Source organism: Achroia grisella, unplaced genomic scaffold, assembly GCF_030625045.1.
Source record: "Achroia grisella isolate CSIRO2021 unplaced genomic scaffold, CSIRO_AGI_Agris_v1 utg402, whole genome shotgun sequence".
Taxonomy (NCBI): domain Eukaryota; kingdom Metazoa; phylum Arthropoda; class Insecta; order Lepidoptera; family Pyralidae; genus Achroia; species Achroia grisella.
The window spans coordinates 6,447,841-6,463,815 of record NW_026712841.1 but is presented as its reverse complement, the minus strand read 5'-3'; the positions used below and the strand labels follow the sequence as shown (position 1 = coordinate 6,463,815).

Here is a 15,975-nt window from a genome sequence, read left to right as displayed (position 1 = left end):
CTCATGGTTGATGGTAGAAAATAATATATAACTTTTTACCTATGTATGACGTGCATTAAAGTTATTTAAATAAAAATAAATAAAAAAATAAATATATGAACTTACCCCGCAAACGTTGTTTTGTCATATAAATCAAAATCGCTATTAAAAAATTGGGTTTCATGCCAGAAGGGTGAAAATTTAGAGTTGTATGTATTTTTCAATCCTAAATAATAATAAAATGATAATAAAATATTATCTTGAAAAAATATATTTAGGGGTGGATATCCCTTACCACATAGGAGTATAAAAAATAGATAGTAGCCGATTCTCAGACCTACTGAATATGCATATAAAATTTCATAAAAATCGATCAAGCCGTTTGGGAGGAGTATGATAAGTAACATTGTGACACGAGATTTTTATACATAAAATTTCGTACAGTACGATAAAGTATAACCAAAAAACGGTCCCTCTGTCGATGTGGTGATCATAATAATATGATCATTTGCGATATATTTACTGCCTTCGAGTGGCAACAGCAATGATTAATCACTAACTACTGGTACAATCCATCAATCGTGTCCTACCAGAGTTATGCTTGTGTAGTTCCTTAAGGAACTAGTTTGGGAGACCGCACCTTTTCAAATGCGAAAGATCTGCGGATTAGTTCGCAGATATTTCCGAACTACGCGATATAGTTCTCAAATCTTTCACTCTTTAGTTCATTTGATAAATCGTAAAGATGTTTTACACGAACTATTTTCAGATTGTTCGCCCTTTAGTTCGTTTGTTAAAATGTAAAAAGCCTTGCTATAAAAAACGTGAGTATTTTTTACCGCACATATGTATATGACGTCTGGTAAAAAAAAAACTTAGAGACCTACACTGGCCTATTCTCGAGTTGGGAGCGAACGAACTAAAAGGACGAACAAGTTCATAAGTTCAATCATGAACTATATTCGCAAAACTAATGAGTACTACGAGTACCTAAACCCAATTCGCGCCTAAATAACAGGAAACTATCAGAAATAAGACAACATGTTATTAATATCGAATACGTAATAAATTGAGAACCTTATACTGTGGTTAACTACTATACTATAAAATCTGAAGTTCGGGTGTTTGAATTTCAATCTGACATTATATCTGGTTATCTCCAAGGGATGTATCCAATTTAATATGAGAGATGATCACGTTTAAAAAAAACATTTTACTGTATGCAAAATGCGGGCATATCAACAGTAGGTAAATATCCCGTCAAAGATGTAAATTTTTGTATGTAATTCGAATGGCAAACCAGTCGCCCTGATGGTACGTGGTAACCATTGCCATGAAAAGAACTACAGACGTCACAGTGTCATGTGACACTCGTGTTAACACTTGTGCATTGCATTTTGTACGATAAGATGTCATGCCTTTTACCTTATAATTTCCCAGCCTTTTCTCACTCTAAAAGTTCACAGCCGAAATACAGTTTACAAAGCAAGCTGCTTGGCATCTAATATACGTAGCCGTGTACGCATACGACTTTTTACAAAATTCACTAATGTGAAAACATCGAATGAATCAATTCTGGTTGGATTACAAATATGGCGTAGACACACAGTAGGCATGTATATGCAAATTTTAAATAGCTTTAATAAAATTAATTAGTCTCACCATTTTATCTGCATTCAGAAGATAAGATGTTCGTAATTTAAAATTCTTTTCTCGAACGAAATAATTTACGGAGCGCCGCGCCACTCGAGTACAATCTGAGAAAGAATTTACTTTTTAAGGCGCATTCACACCTTACAATTGCACTGGGGAGAGCAAACTTTAAACTACTTAATTATTCCATTAATTTTATAACTACTCCTTACTAGTACCTACCAGTACTAGTTGTCTATCTAATTTGATCAAATATCAAATTAAAATCTGATTTCATTTAAATGATATGCGTTTTTAAATGCAAAAAAAATATTCGACAGTAGTGTTTATTGTATTTAAAAAATAATAATAAAATAAGTGATTTATTCCTAATGGAATTCCTAACGAATATTTCGTAATGGAGCACTAGGAATTTATAGAAATTTATGTTCGTTTTTGTAAATAATATGCATAGAAAGTAGCGAATTGTGGACTAATATAATTGATAAATAGAAATGTTAGAATTAAATTAAGAGTAATGGATGGTGTATCCGATTGTGGTAACGGTATACCCTGGTGGGACATTATACGAGGATGATACGATGAGTTAGTCCATAGTGGCTAATTTACCAGGAACTGAATATAATAGTTTCCAAGGTTCCACGTGGAGTCGACCTGACAGCGTTTATTATTAAAATTGGAATCAGTAGTGTCCGTTACAACAATTCCCTTTTCCTGTGGCACCATGTCGAACGAACGACTTTCAAACATTTAAAAAAATAGAATATAAAAGATTTTTTACCCTTCCTAATAGTGAATATTTAAAAAAGTTATCTCTTTTTCCCCCTATGGCAGCATGTCAAACAGACTACTTTTAAACATTTTTAAAAATAGAATATTTTTTTATTAAAATGCTTTCCTTTGCTATAGTGAATATTTAAGAAAAAAAGTGATCATAAGTTAGGTAATAGCGGCCTTATAGAGGAAATTCGTTTATACATGGTATATGAACACGGAATGCCTTGTAAGTAAATGGAATAGGAGATTCACATATCAAACAAACTACTTTTAAACATTTTTAAAAATAGAATACTAAATATTTTTAGCACTATTCTTTCCTGTGCTATAGTGAATATTTAAAAAAAAGTGATAATAAGTTAGTGTACAGCGGCCTTATTGAGGAAATTCGTTTATACATGGTATATGAACACGGAATGCCTTGTAAGTAAACGGAGTAGGAGATTAATACACTTCAACGCGAGATGTTCGTGTATGACAAATTCCACGCAGATAATAATTTTACTTCCTCTCTGATGTCATCAGAAATATGCCAGCATTTTAAGTTTCGAAATAGCCTTAGATAATGTTGTGAATATTTATTACTAATGAGCACAGATAGCTTAAAAACTTAATGAAGGAATAGAAAGGTATCCAATTATTTCACAATTTAATAGTAATATAAATTTATGAATTCACGGAATAAAAATAACTAATGATATCTATATACTAAAACGCGAAGCAAAAAATTTATATCCGTTTTTACGAAAATTTCGCAGAGATATTATTACTATATATTTAATCAAAATACGCTTAAGAGTGGATTTGCAGTCTGTTCGTTTCATTGATATTATATATTTGTTTAGGAGATAAACCTTTTTTGTGTAAGTAAAATAGGAAAGCTAATGAATCAATTGATGGTAAGTGGTAATTGTCACCTAGATACAAAAACACATCATCACGTGACTTCCATGGTACCATCAAGCGTCTTATTTCGGAGGACTAAGATATTACGCTTCTAACTATGTAATTTCATCGCCTTATCTACACTCTTCAACGGAAACACATCTTAAACAAGCTGCTTGGCGGCAGAAATATATGAGACTAAGGGGGTTGTTAGTATTGTGGACTAATAACCCCATTGCTCGGAGTGTACCATAGAATAGAATAGAATAGAATAGAAAATCATTTATTCAAATAAACTTACATTGAAGCACTTTTGAATAGTCATAACATTTTTTTTTTAATCTACACGCTAAAAATAACATTCGATATCTATATCACAAGAAGAACAAGCAAGAAACTTATATCCGTTGTTACGCTCTTTTAGAGATAATTTATTCTTATATAATCGATTTAAGTTTAAGTGTGTGAATACAAACCACCGATTAGCACTAATTCAATTAAATACTCAAAAAGATATAAAATATATGAATACATAACCAACTGGTTAAACAATTAATAAGGGAAAATCAGTCATAGTGATAAGAGCAATTGTCACCAGTTACAAAAACACATCATCCGTTCACGAGTATGACGGATGAGCCAGCCATCACTGCGCTTATTTCGGAGGACTAAGATATTACGCTTCTATTTAATTTCATCGCCTTATCTTCACCCTTCAACGGAAACACATCTTAAACAAGCTGCTTGGCGGCAGAAATATATGAGACTGAAACACCAGACCACGTCATAGCTACTCACAATTGCCATGTCAGGTTGACCTTTACACGCTTCCCCCTGGAAACCATCGTAAATTCCCATTTGCAAAGATGGGCTAAGTCTTCATGCTTATTTTACAACGCTCCACTGGTGCCCCGTCAGCGTAAACCATTAGAGCAGGCGGGTGCATCATTCTATTATCATCCATAAGAAAACATAGATGAGAGAGATGGTACCTAGCCAAAGCAAATTCTGGTTCTGTGAAACCTTGTCATAAAGAACATAATAAAAATAGTACAAACATCCATAGTTCGATTTTAGCTTTCAAACTGAAGTATTTTTAACGAAACGATTTGTCGAATGACGCTTACTAATATTTATACAACTTTTATTCTAAACAAAATACTTTAGGCAGAACTTCATCCTTATATCCACGGCTGAAGGTTCAAATTTTACATATTTCGTAAGTGTTTGTTTAGATACCAGCACTAATGTAGATTTACTTTGAAGTAAATAAACGTTACATCGACTTGTAATAACAAACTCACCTATTGGTATTACGGCAGAAGTAATTTAGAATCGCCTGTTAGAAGTTTGAAACTTGATCATAATTTTACAATATTTAATTAAATTAATTATCGAAATTCGATCATAATAAAAAGTAAAAAAAATGTTTGATCCAACAATAACAAATTAACAAAAGAGTATATATGCGTGTGTGTGAAATATATAGTAATGTGTGTAATATTTTTTTATTGATTAAATATATTTTTATGCCTAAGTAAAGCATACTTTCTCTTTCTTTATATAAACTATCAGTGCGCGAAATTTCATACTTCTCCGTGCGTGCAATTTTAGTAATAAGTGGCACAAAGTTTTTGCTTATAAAAAATCTTTTGATTTCTTATAAGGGAATAAAACAATTGCAACTTTAACATACGTAGACAATAACTTTAAGATAAAGTATATCTATGTATTTATTTTTAGAACTTTTCAATCAGTTTACTATTCATACATTTTAAACAATAAAATAAAACATTCAACTGAAATTTTATTATTGATGACTTCATAAATAATTAAACATAGTAAAAAGCGCCTTTTTAGAATAGTCCGAGGTCTAAAAAAGCTTGTTTAAATAAACATTATAAACAATAACGATAAAATCAAAATCATCATGACACATCCCATAACGGTAAAGCCACGTGACCCTGAAATAAGACCCCAAATACCTAAAAAGGAGGCTAAAGGGTTGCATGCAGTGATAAGATTGACTCTGCTGTGTGGTCGAATAATGGGCATGTTACCTCTTAGTGGTCTCACAAATCCACGCATAGATGTACTCAGGTAAGTATCTAATTATTTAAGGAATAATAAAAAATATGGAATAAAAAAATCTATCGATTTTCATTTTAAATTCTCGATATTAAATCGTTTTAAAATCAAATTATGTTCGAGTATAATTGAATTGGATACAAGTTTAAAAATATAAAAAATACGATTTCAATAAAAGTGCTGACTATGATGGTGGAGACAGCTTAATCTATCTATTGGTTTAGTTTTTGATTGTCGCGGGTTTGATTATACTATGACTCGATGGTATTGGTCAGATAGAAAACTATGCATATATTTGGTTTTTTTTCGGACTACTCTAATGCTGTTGGCCGTAATTGGCCTTTACAGCTTCACCGGACTATAGGGGGCGAGTGTAGATGGGACTCCAAACCCGCGGAACGGCTTATTACTTAGTCTGAGGGCACCTAGGGGTTCGAACCTCGGGCTGTCGTAATATTGATCCCCGTCTGAATTGAACGAGGGTTCGATCGGAGGGGTGTATATATGGTGTGATAATATAATAGCATATATTTTTTTACAAATATATATTTTATATGCAAAACCAAAAACCAAAAAAAATTACTATGATTGTTTGTATCGGTCTGGGTGTTTTCGGTATATTATGCATGTATTTACAAGAAAATATCTAAGTATTCATATCAGTTGTCTAGTCCCTATAACACAAACTCTGCTTACTGTGGAGTGGACTAGATGACACTGTGTTAATTGTCCAGGGCTATTTATTTATTTATTTATATAGGCTACATTTTAAACCGGTCAAATTACCGACAAGATAATAATGCCAGTCAATATCTGAGACCATCGAACTTGAGCCTATTCAGTTCAATTCAGATATGATTACTATTCAATGTCGTCAAAAGGCAGCCTGTTCACATATAATATGAAATCAGCTGTTTAATGCGATTTCGCTCGCGCGGAACCCGTTATCTCCGGTTCCCGCGGGAAATTCAAGAAATCCTGCTTTAGAAAATGTTCACGTCAGAAAAGCGTACCTATGTTTAAAGTTTCAATTTTCTAGACTCAGTCTTTTTCTTTCAATGCTTGAATAGGTTAATAGTAGTTTCTAAATATTCCTTATATTAGGAGAATCGGGAATTGATTTGTCGGACTATAAAACACGTCTCAAGTGAGATGATATGTACAAAAAATATTGGAAAATATTTATTCTATAAAGGATTACGTATGGCGAACTAATGGAAAATGAACCTGAGTCATGAAAATTTGCAATAATTATTAGCAACTTTTACATCTCCTCATCATTGTATATTCACGCCCTTATAGGGCGTCTGTGGTCTAGCGGTTTAGGATACTGCGTTACTTTCAGCAATGTATTGTATACTGGCTGAATAAATGTCTTTATTATTATTATTGGTTACACTTTTCCAAGAGCATTCACATATATCACAGGAAAAAAGAATTTTATACACTAAACAGGTTCAAATCTTCGCACATTGCAAGACTTTTTACCTCATCACATTAATTAAACTTGCTTTTATGGGTGAATAAAAAATGGATAAAACAGAATAGAAAATTCTTTATTCAAATAAACTTAAATATAAAAATTTTTGTGTAATCATACTTAAGTTTTTAATCTACCACTTATTCGTAAGATCACTCTTCATCAACACTTCATCATGAGTAAGATCGTATGTATTGTAAGAATACTGTAATGCTGAATAAATGTCTTTATTATTATTATTATTGGTTTGGGTGTTTTCTATGTATAATATGTATATATTAAATATGTATATATTTCAGAACTTATGTCAGTTGTGTGGTACCCATAAAACAAGCTCTGCTTAGCTCGGGACTAGATAGTGCTGTATGGACTATTCTGGGTGGTTATTATTAGTCTATTATTCAATTAATAGATGAATGAATAGTACAAAAATAATGCATCCGCCTGCACTAATGGCAGGTATACACTGGAGAGACATCAGGATAATATAATAGGATGTATATAAAGTTGTCACTTTCTGCTCAATGGGAGATGCTTTAGAGATTTCCTCATCTCTTCCAGTAATATGAGCAAGAACTCATTTGTAAAGATTTTCAATATCTGACACGCTGGATGTTCCTTGACCAGAAGACACTTTGGAATCCGTAATGTCAAAAAGACTGATACTTTAGAGGAGCCAAAACAAATAATTTACACTCCCGGTTCCGGCCACTGTGACTCGCCAGATCAGGACAGTTTTCCAAGAGAGACCGCATGGAGAAGACAGAGAGACAACACTCCAGTTGCTTAGGCGGTACTTTATCTGGAAAATAGTTTTTATAAAATTAATATCGCCAGTTCAAGTCACTTTTCCAAGAGCATTCACATATATCACAGGAAAAAAGAATTTTATACACTAAACACTAAAGTAAATTTTGTAATCAAGAAATATGTAGATCAAGTAATGTACTATATTTACAGATTCACACTACTATCGCCGTATTCATTAATATACTTTGGTACTCTGATCGGCCAAGTAACAACATTCTACTTCAGCGCTCGTTGGTTTCTGGAAAATGATATCTCACTATCTAACTTTAGTAAGTATTTGTAAAAAATAGTGACCTGATGTAAGAATATAATTCCATAGGAAATCAGACCATGAAATATGTACAAAAAACCTAACACTTCTACTTGTATTAGATTGTCACTTTTTACCTCATCACATTAATTAAACTTGCCTTTATGGGTGAATAAAAAATGAGTAAAACAGAGTAGAAAATTCTTTATTCAAATAAACTTAAATATAAGAATTTTTGTGTAATCATACTTAAGTTTTTAATCTACCACTTATTCGGAAAGCATCATAAATAGAACGAGAACGTTATATTTTTAAGTTGAAATGTGTAAGTACATTGTTGTGTGCATTGTTAGGTGTACATTCGTAATACGTCAACGGTTGGCATTGCCCCTCACTAAGCCAACTGTTGATCACAGCTGTGAAAGATATGTTTTAATAATTGTAACTGTGCTATATAACTTATTTTCAGCAAATTTGCTATTCCACACATTAAGTGTGGCGACAGTGGCAATATTGGCCAATATTGGAAGACATTGGTCCAAACTCATGGCGAAAGTTGAAGAAATTGAGAATCAACTACCGCCTTTATCTAAAAACATATCCATAACCTGCAATATTGCTACGGGAGTCAGTCTCATTTTAGCTTCAGGTACATATTGAATTTCTATTTTTTTAAACATTTTTTTCATGATTTAAATAAAATCTAATCAAAAATCATTTAGGACATTTTAGCCACTTATGAACGTTTTTTCTCTACCGTCCAGTTCAGTACACAAATTCAATTAAGAATTGGTAAAACTCAACTGAATTTCTTTAAAAAAAAAAGGCACTTTATTAACATAGTGTATTTATGTAGGTATCTATTGCCAACATTAAGTGAATATATTACTATTGTCATTCAATTAATTCTCTGAATTTCTCGGTTGTTGTGAGTTTTGTTTATATCAGGGTTATATATAGTCTGTGTCACTCTATAATAATATCTCAGAGCAATTCACATAGTGCCATCTAGTTCTAAGCTAAGTCGAACTTGTGTTATGGATACAAGACAATTGATATAAACATATATATTTTTGGAAATAAAACACCCAGATCCATACAAACAATCATGCTCATGGATACAAATGCTTGTACCGTGCGAGCAATAGTACCCGCGACCATCGAAAGTAAGGCGGTGCGTTAAACTTCTAGACTACCGAGGCCGAAGGCCGTCAAATATAGGTATCATTTAAACAGTGTTTTTTTTTTATTTATCCATTATAAATATACAAAAATTATATGATGTGAAAATTAATTATATACGAGTAACTTGGAACAATTCACAGTGGAACATTTTCTAGCTGCTGTATATGGATATACTGTGACGAAAGCTTGTAACAACTATGACGTTCTAGAAGTATTCTTTCATTACCGAAGACCTTGGATTTTTGGATACACTTCGTACAGTTTATGGAAGGGGATACTGTTTGAAGTAAGTTGTTATACTAATTTTCTATATATTTCTATATATCTTTAAGTTAGACCATAGTAAGTTCATGGACCTACCATATTATATAGAATATATACCTTTATGAAGGAAGACTACTGAGCGCAAGAAGTTGTATACCACCGCAGACGTGACAGATTGCCATAGTTATTGTTATAGCTAAGTAACTGATGTAAATAATAAATAAACCAAACAAATAAAACACTTCCATATTTCACATACTCTGCTAAAGAGAGCGTAACCCGAAAGCGCAAACGCAGAAGCTAAAAGAGTTACAAAAATATGCTCAGTTAAAAAAAAAACTAACTAACTGATCATTATTTAGTTAGTAGATTAGTTTAAACATAGCCTGTACCTGCTTTCTTCTCAAATATAATGTGTTTACACATTTATAGGTTTCATGACTATTTTATTCTAAATTCTTTCAGCATGTGCCAACCAACGAAGCTTGCCGTTTCTCTTTTTACACTGACGCTTTTTTTGCAAACCGTCTCATTCACAATGCTTTGAATTACAAATACGATCTGTCAGTTTGCATCTCTATTGTTTATTCGACTGTAATTATCTTTTTACAAACTTAACAATATTCCAAATAATAGAAACTATTCAGAAGTTCGGGAAAAAATATATCCGTCTGTCCTATATCCTATAGTTATATTTTTACTTATCTGTCATAAGAAAATATTATAAAAAAATATTTACAACTGTAACTGTAGGGCTAAAGTTCATAGATTTTCTGCAATGTTTTTTATGCCATCACTTCGTTTCACATTATTATTCTAATGACTTTCAGATATGCAACATTCAATCTACATTTCTATGGAGCTACAACGATGTGGTTCTTATAGTTATCAGTACATATTTATCGGAACATTTCGTGTTACATAGTAAATTGTTGAAGAATGCTATAGAACAGGTACCTAACCACAGATTAAATATAGCTAAATCTTACTCTAAATATCAATATATAAATATTTAGTTATAATTTAATATTCCGCAAACTGCGGGATTCAATATGGTTGAATATTGTTCGATATTTGAATTTTCCATGAAATTTATTTTAATTAAAATAATTTGCGTAACAGAGGCCTATGAAACATTCTATACTGCTATAAACACAGAAATTAATTGCTTGTTTTAGATAGACGTGAATAATAAAATCGTTGTGCAACCGAGAGCTTTCGATATAGTTAATGACAAACAATATAACGTAACATTTCTAATGTTACGCGATTTTTATTAAAAAAAAAGTGTTTTAACAAATTTTACGTGATTTTATACGACCTCTATTATCTTAATGGTTCAACGGATCTTTATGAAATTTGTTATCACGATAGACTATATAGACAGACATTTTTTATATTTTCACAGATTCTTTTTTATATCCGATGAAAAAACGACAATAGCTAGTGTTTTAATACCTCTATAAAATAATACGATAGATATTTTCGATTAAAGAATATAATATAAGGCATCGTTGTTAAGACAAACTATTTTTAGAAAAACATATGCAAGATTTTTTATATTACGTAAAAAAAAACAATAAAACAGATAAGATTGCAAAAGAAAATAGCAAGTGTTTATGCTTACTCTGTACAATATACGATGGATATTTCCGATCAAAGAACGTAGTATAAAATATATTACAGGAACATTTCTCCAGCGATGAATTTCGTATGCAATACCTGAAAATAGTCCGTCTAGTGAAGTTAATAAATGATCACGTTGGCATATACATCATGACCTGCTTCGGAAGCAACTTCTACTGGATATGTGTGCAGTTATTTTACACTTTGAAGTTAGTACTTCACAATGATTTATTACACTATTCTTGAATTTTAAATTTTTTATTTTATATGTAAATCTAATTGCAATGTATGTAATTTAAATTATTCCAGAACATACAACCTCTTTATAATATTAGTACATATACATATATTAAACAATAAAACTTCATTATTTATTTTTAGCAAAAACCAAACTGGTCACTCCGGAGCTTGTCACAGCCAAAACGACAGGTCAGTCATGTAAGCTTCTTACTCTTAATTATTTCCCTATATGTTCTTAAAAATAAAGAGATATTACATCAAGTCAACTGCGGCTCATAACAATGATGCAGTATACAATGCGTCTGATAATGGTTGAACCTTTATCTAACACCGAAAAGCTTTACGTAGCTGTATGTCAATTTATGTTTCTGGCTGACTCTGAAGTAATAGAAACACCGATAATGAACCAAATTAATTCCTGAGCTGTAGGCTCCTAACGATAGGTAGGTAATTCCTGCAATGTTAGATTCAAATATATTCCGCAAAATCTGGGTATATCAAGTGTTGCATTCATCACAAGAATCCCCTCCGATCGATCCCCCGTTAAATTCAAACAGGGATCAAAATTACGACGATCTGAGCCGAGGTTCGTACCCCTAGTGATGCCCTCAGACTAAAGTTATATCCGTCAGGTGGAAGTTGGCATTCAGCCGCTCCATAAGTCCTTTCGTGGGATTGGAGTGCCATCTGCATTCGCCCCATATCGTGCGGTGAAGATGTCAAGGCCGAATTTGGCCAACAGTATTGGAGAAGTCCGAAAAAAATCATCACAACGATAATAATATCTTAGAACCATTCACACAACGCCATCTAGTTCCATGCTAAGTAGAGCTTGTTTTATGGGTTACTAGACAGCTGATATGAATACATAGATACATTTTTTTTATAAATATATAGAATATATCTAGACCGATATAAACATGAATATAAATGTTGCTGTGCGAGGAATCTAACTCACGACTACCGGCAATGATAAATCTGAGAATCCCATCTAGAATCGTTAAGATATATGACAATAAAGTATATAACAGAATCTGTAATTGTTTTTTCTATTTTTGTTTTCTGCCAGGATCAGTGATAGTATAGAACACACTCTGTACTTCACATACTCGTTCAGTTTCCTGGTCGCGCGTGCTTTCATTGTACTCCTGATGGCTGCTAGAGTACATTCGACCTCCAATGCACCTCTCTTTCTTCTATATGAGGTGCCAGCTGCAAAGTTCAATACTGATGTAAGTTCCAAGTATAATGTTTAATTAATAACTAATTTGTTTATATTTTAATTTATATATATACATACATCACGCGTGAACGTCTGGACCGAAGTCGCTAATTCTTTTTTTTTTGCGTTCTTATGAAAGAAAAATTACGACAGACGCTCGGATAATTAGAAAAGGAAAATTAATATGGTCGTTACATTTTTTTAAATGTTTGCTTACTAAGTAGAATGCTCTGAGTTAATATTCATAGTTATATAAGGCAGGACGACGTTGGTCGGGTCAACATGTTTATAATATAATATTGTTTATTATATAGTTTCTGTTTCTTCAAAAATACAATCAGTTCTTGGGCTAATAGGTAGAGGAGGAGATTAGGGGGAACAAGGAGGAGTCGCTCATATCTTTATTTCAACTCAATATTTTGAACTATACATAAATCAATTTTTTCAAACCGATGAATAAATTACAAACATAAAAATTCAAATAATATATATATTCAGATAATTGATCCCTGTTTGTATATAAAAATAAATATAAGTTGAATAATAGAAGACTTTATCAACTTAAAATAAAATGAAACTGTTATAGTTCATATTTTTGCTTATCTGCCCGATTGCTAATCAGAAACGTCCTAACCTATTTGGATGTGATTTTTACTAAGGTATTGCAGTAAGCATCACTTAATATCTAGTGGTTGTTTAATTCTATTCACTTAAGAAACAATAAAGTTATATATGAACAAAGTCGGGGGTTCAACTAAATTATCGTTCAGGTTTAATTTCATTTTTCAGGTTGAACGGTTTATATCACAGATCACTAACATTAATGTGGCCTTAACTGGTCTTGACTTCTTCTATGTGACACGGATGATGATATTAACGGTAAGTACCAGAAGTAAACTGTAAAAAGTGTGGGTGAGTACATCAGGCTCACCTATTTCAGCCCCCAAGCAGCTTTCTTTGTAAACTGTATTTTGGTCGTAGGGTTTGAATAGGCAGCGAAAATATTATAAGGCATTGTACCTTAGTCTATCACTGGCGTTACATGATAACGTGATGAATGTATACAACAGTTACGGCTTACCATCAGGTTGGTCGTCAATTAAATTTGGTTAATGCAGTAATAAGACCGCCTTATTGAAATGCATTCATGTGCTAATATACTATTTATGTCTTTACTTCACTATATATTACTAAGAAGTGTATTTTAGATATCTATCAATCTTGATGTCACATGGGCTATCTTTTATATAAAAAAGTCAACACTTAGTCATAATATATATTTCTGTTTCAGCTCTTCGGTAATATAATCACATATGAATTAGTGTTGCTGCAATTTAATAAATAAATCAATATTTTAGTAATCAAAGTTTTATTTAAGTTAAGTTACGCTTCAGAAACAATCTCCTTGATATTACTCCGTTTCTTGATATTTCCTTTTAATTTATTATTATTCTCATCTAAATCTTCCTTTTACTTGTATTTGCTAATAGTATAAATGTATAATATATGTACATATGTCTACTACATCTATATGTCTATCACGACTGAAAGGATCTTAATGTAAGTTGACGTAAAGATGTATCACGATAAGGGTCAGATGACATATTTTATCTAAAAAAAAACTAACGTGAATAACAACAAATATATACGATAGCAAAATAAATATAAATTTCTGTCTGTCTATTAGTTATCTGTTATATATCTTAGTTCAAAATTATGCTGTTAAAAGGATCACTGAAATTTGTTGTGAAAATAGTTTCTAGCCTGAGAACGAACTCAAAAAAACATTCGAAATGAAGGATTATTAACTTCATATTTTCCAACAAAATTCCCTCTCAACAGTACCACTATTCAACCCTTTTTTTATAAATAAAAAAGAAATAATAAATGTTTAATTTAATATTCTTAATAATTTTTGTTTTCGCTAAATCTCACCATAAAACAATTTTATTGTGAGTGTCAGTAATAACAAATGGAATCCAATTGTCAGTTTTAATGTGTTTTCTTTTTAAGAAAAATTAATTGTTTTAAGTAGAACTTCATAAATTTTATAAAAGAAAATTACGGACCTAATGTAACTCCAATAAACAATTGCATTATGTTCATCAGTTTTGCAGATATTCAACCACAATTTATCTTACAAGTGTAGAGCAGGTGGGGGCTCTCTCTAACATAACTCATTCGGACTGGCATGCGTGGGTAATGGACGATTCCTTCAACAAATATATGCATTAGTGTAACCATTAATTACGACTACCAAACCACGAGCAGCGGACTTACTTTCGCACGCGATCGAATGAAAACCAAACCGAAAAAGAAATCGAACTTTATTCTTTAATACGGTCGATTCAAATTCAAATATACATAGATACATACCGAGTCTGAGTAATGCTATACTTCGTACAAAGTCATTCGAGTAAGTGCCTTAATGTAACCTATTTTACTACCAAACATTTTCTTCGTAAGTTGTGTTTTAGTTTGTCTTCAAACTGATAAAACCAAATGGTAATGAAATTATAGAGCATGGAGGCATTTCTTAGACATCTTAGTCCTCAGTAATTTTTGTTTTATTCATCATAAATACTTTACAGATACGTTTGTAATATTAATAAATATAAATAGTCCCTGTAGTCAAGGCACTGACGACGCCAATCTGCCACAGTAGCGCCAATACATCACCCCCTTCAGTAGTCCTCCTTTACGAACGAATTACCTCTTTTTGAATACTATAGAATACGATCCTACTCTGATCTTGAACTATAAATTTGACGTTGATTTAATAGGAATAGATACGTATCTATTATTTCTCCGACTGGATAGAGACGTGAATTCAGTTGAGACAGAAAGAATTAAACCATTCAAGATACCTACATCGCTTTGCCGCTCGAGGAAACCACTGGAGTTGTTTGAAGTACGATTTTAGATAGGTGAAAAGTTCTGCTACGAAAGAGTTTTTAGAAATTCTCAAGAAAACTGGAAATATTGGATTCGCAAAGATGCAGCCGCTGAAAATAGTTTCCCTATACCAATAATATAGCGTGTAACTTTGTACATTAGATAGAGTAATGTATGGTGCGTGTTACGTGTAGCCACAGATAATAAAAATGGCTCCGTAAATATCGTAGATATTCAAGCGGATTGAATCTAGCATGTATACATTATGTACGTTTGAAAAATATTTTGTTCAAGCAGCTTGATACGCAATTATTATAATGATACTGGCAGCTTGGCCAGATATTGTTGTTATATTTTTTATATTCCTTTTTTGAAAAATAATAAGTAAATGGGTATGAAATATTTGTCACTTATAATTTTTTGTTTGTATGGTAATCAATGGTATTATCGTTTTGATAAATCAAACATCGCGGTCGGTGTAATTATCTAGCTAGAATCTTATTTTTTAAACTGCCTATACTAACCATAATAACTAATTTAACTTAACATACTGTAAATATAGAGTAAGTGTCGTCCGTGTTTGTGTCAATGTGGTAGTCTAAAAAAATATTGGTTCAAAGG

The 15,975-nt window shown here is 32.0% G+C and overlaps 1 protein-coding gene across 1 annotated transcript; it reads left to right on the top strand.

Annotated features, from left to right (window-relative positions):
- The first annotated feature begins 5,224 nt into the window (after nucleotides 1-5,224).
- On the top strand, nucleotides 5,225-13,804 carry LOC131844561 (gustatory receptor for sugar taste 64f-like). Its single transcript, XM_059193474.1, has 11 exons — nucleotides 5,225-5,394; nucleotides 7,823-7,941; nucleotides 8,392-8,571; nucleotides 9,248-9,393; nucleotides 10,202-10,324; nucleotides 11,058-11,206; nucleotides 11,379-11,435; nucleotides 12,069-12,071; nucleotides 12,307-12,469; nucleotides 13,249-13,338; nucleotides 13,751-13,804. Exons 1-11 carry the CDS (start codon nucleotides 5,225-5,227, stop codon nucleotides 13,802-13,804), a joined length of 1,254 nt encoding a protein of 417 aa, XP_059049457.1.
- The last annotated feature ends 2,171 nt before the right edge of the window (nucleotides 13,805-15,975 follow it).

Excerpts from the sequence above, each read along its gene's own strand:
- LOC131844561 (XM_059193474.1), top strand. The coding sequence starts at position 5,225 with ATGACACATCCCATAACGGTAAAGCCACGTGACCCTGAAATAAGACCC. Across the intron at positions 11,207-11,378 it reads CAGTTATTTTACACTTTGAA|CAAAAACCAAACTGGTCACT; the intron begins GTTAGTACTTCA and ends ATTTATTTTTAG. Across the intron at positions 13,339-13,750 it reads CACGGATGATGATATTAACG|CTCTTCGGTAATATAATCAC; the intron begins GTAAGTACCAGA and ends TTTCTGTTTCAG.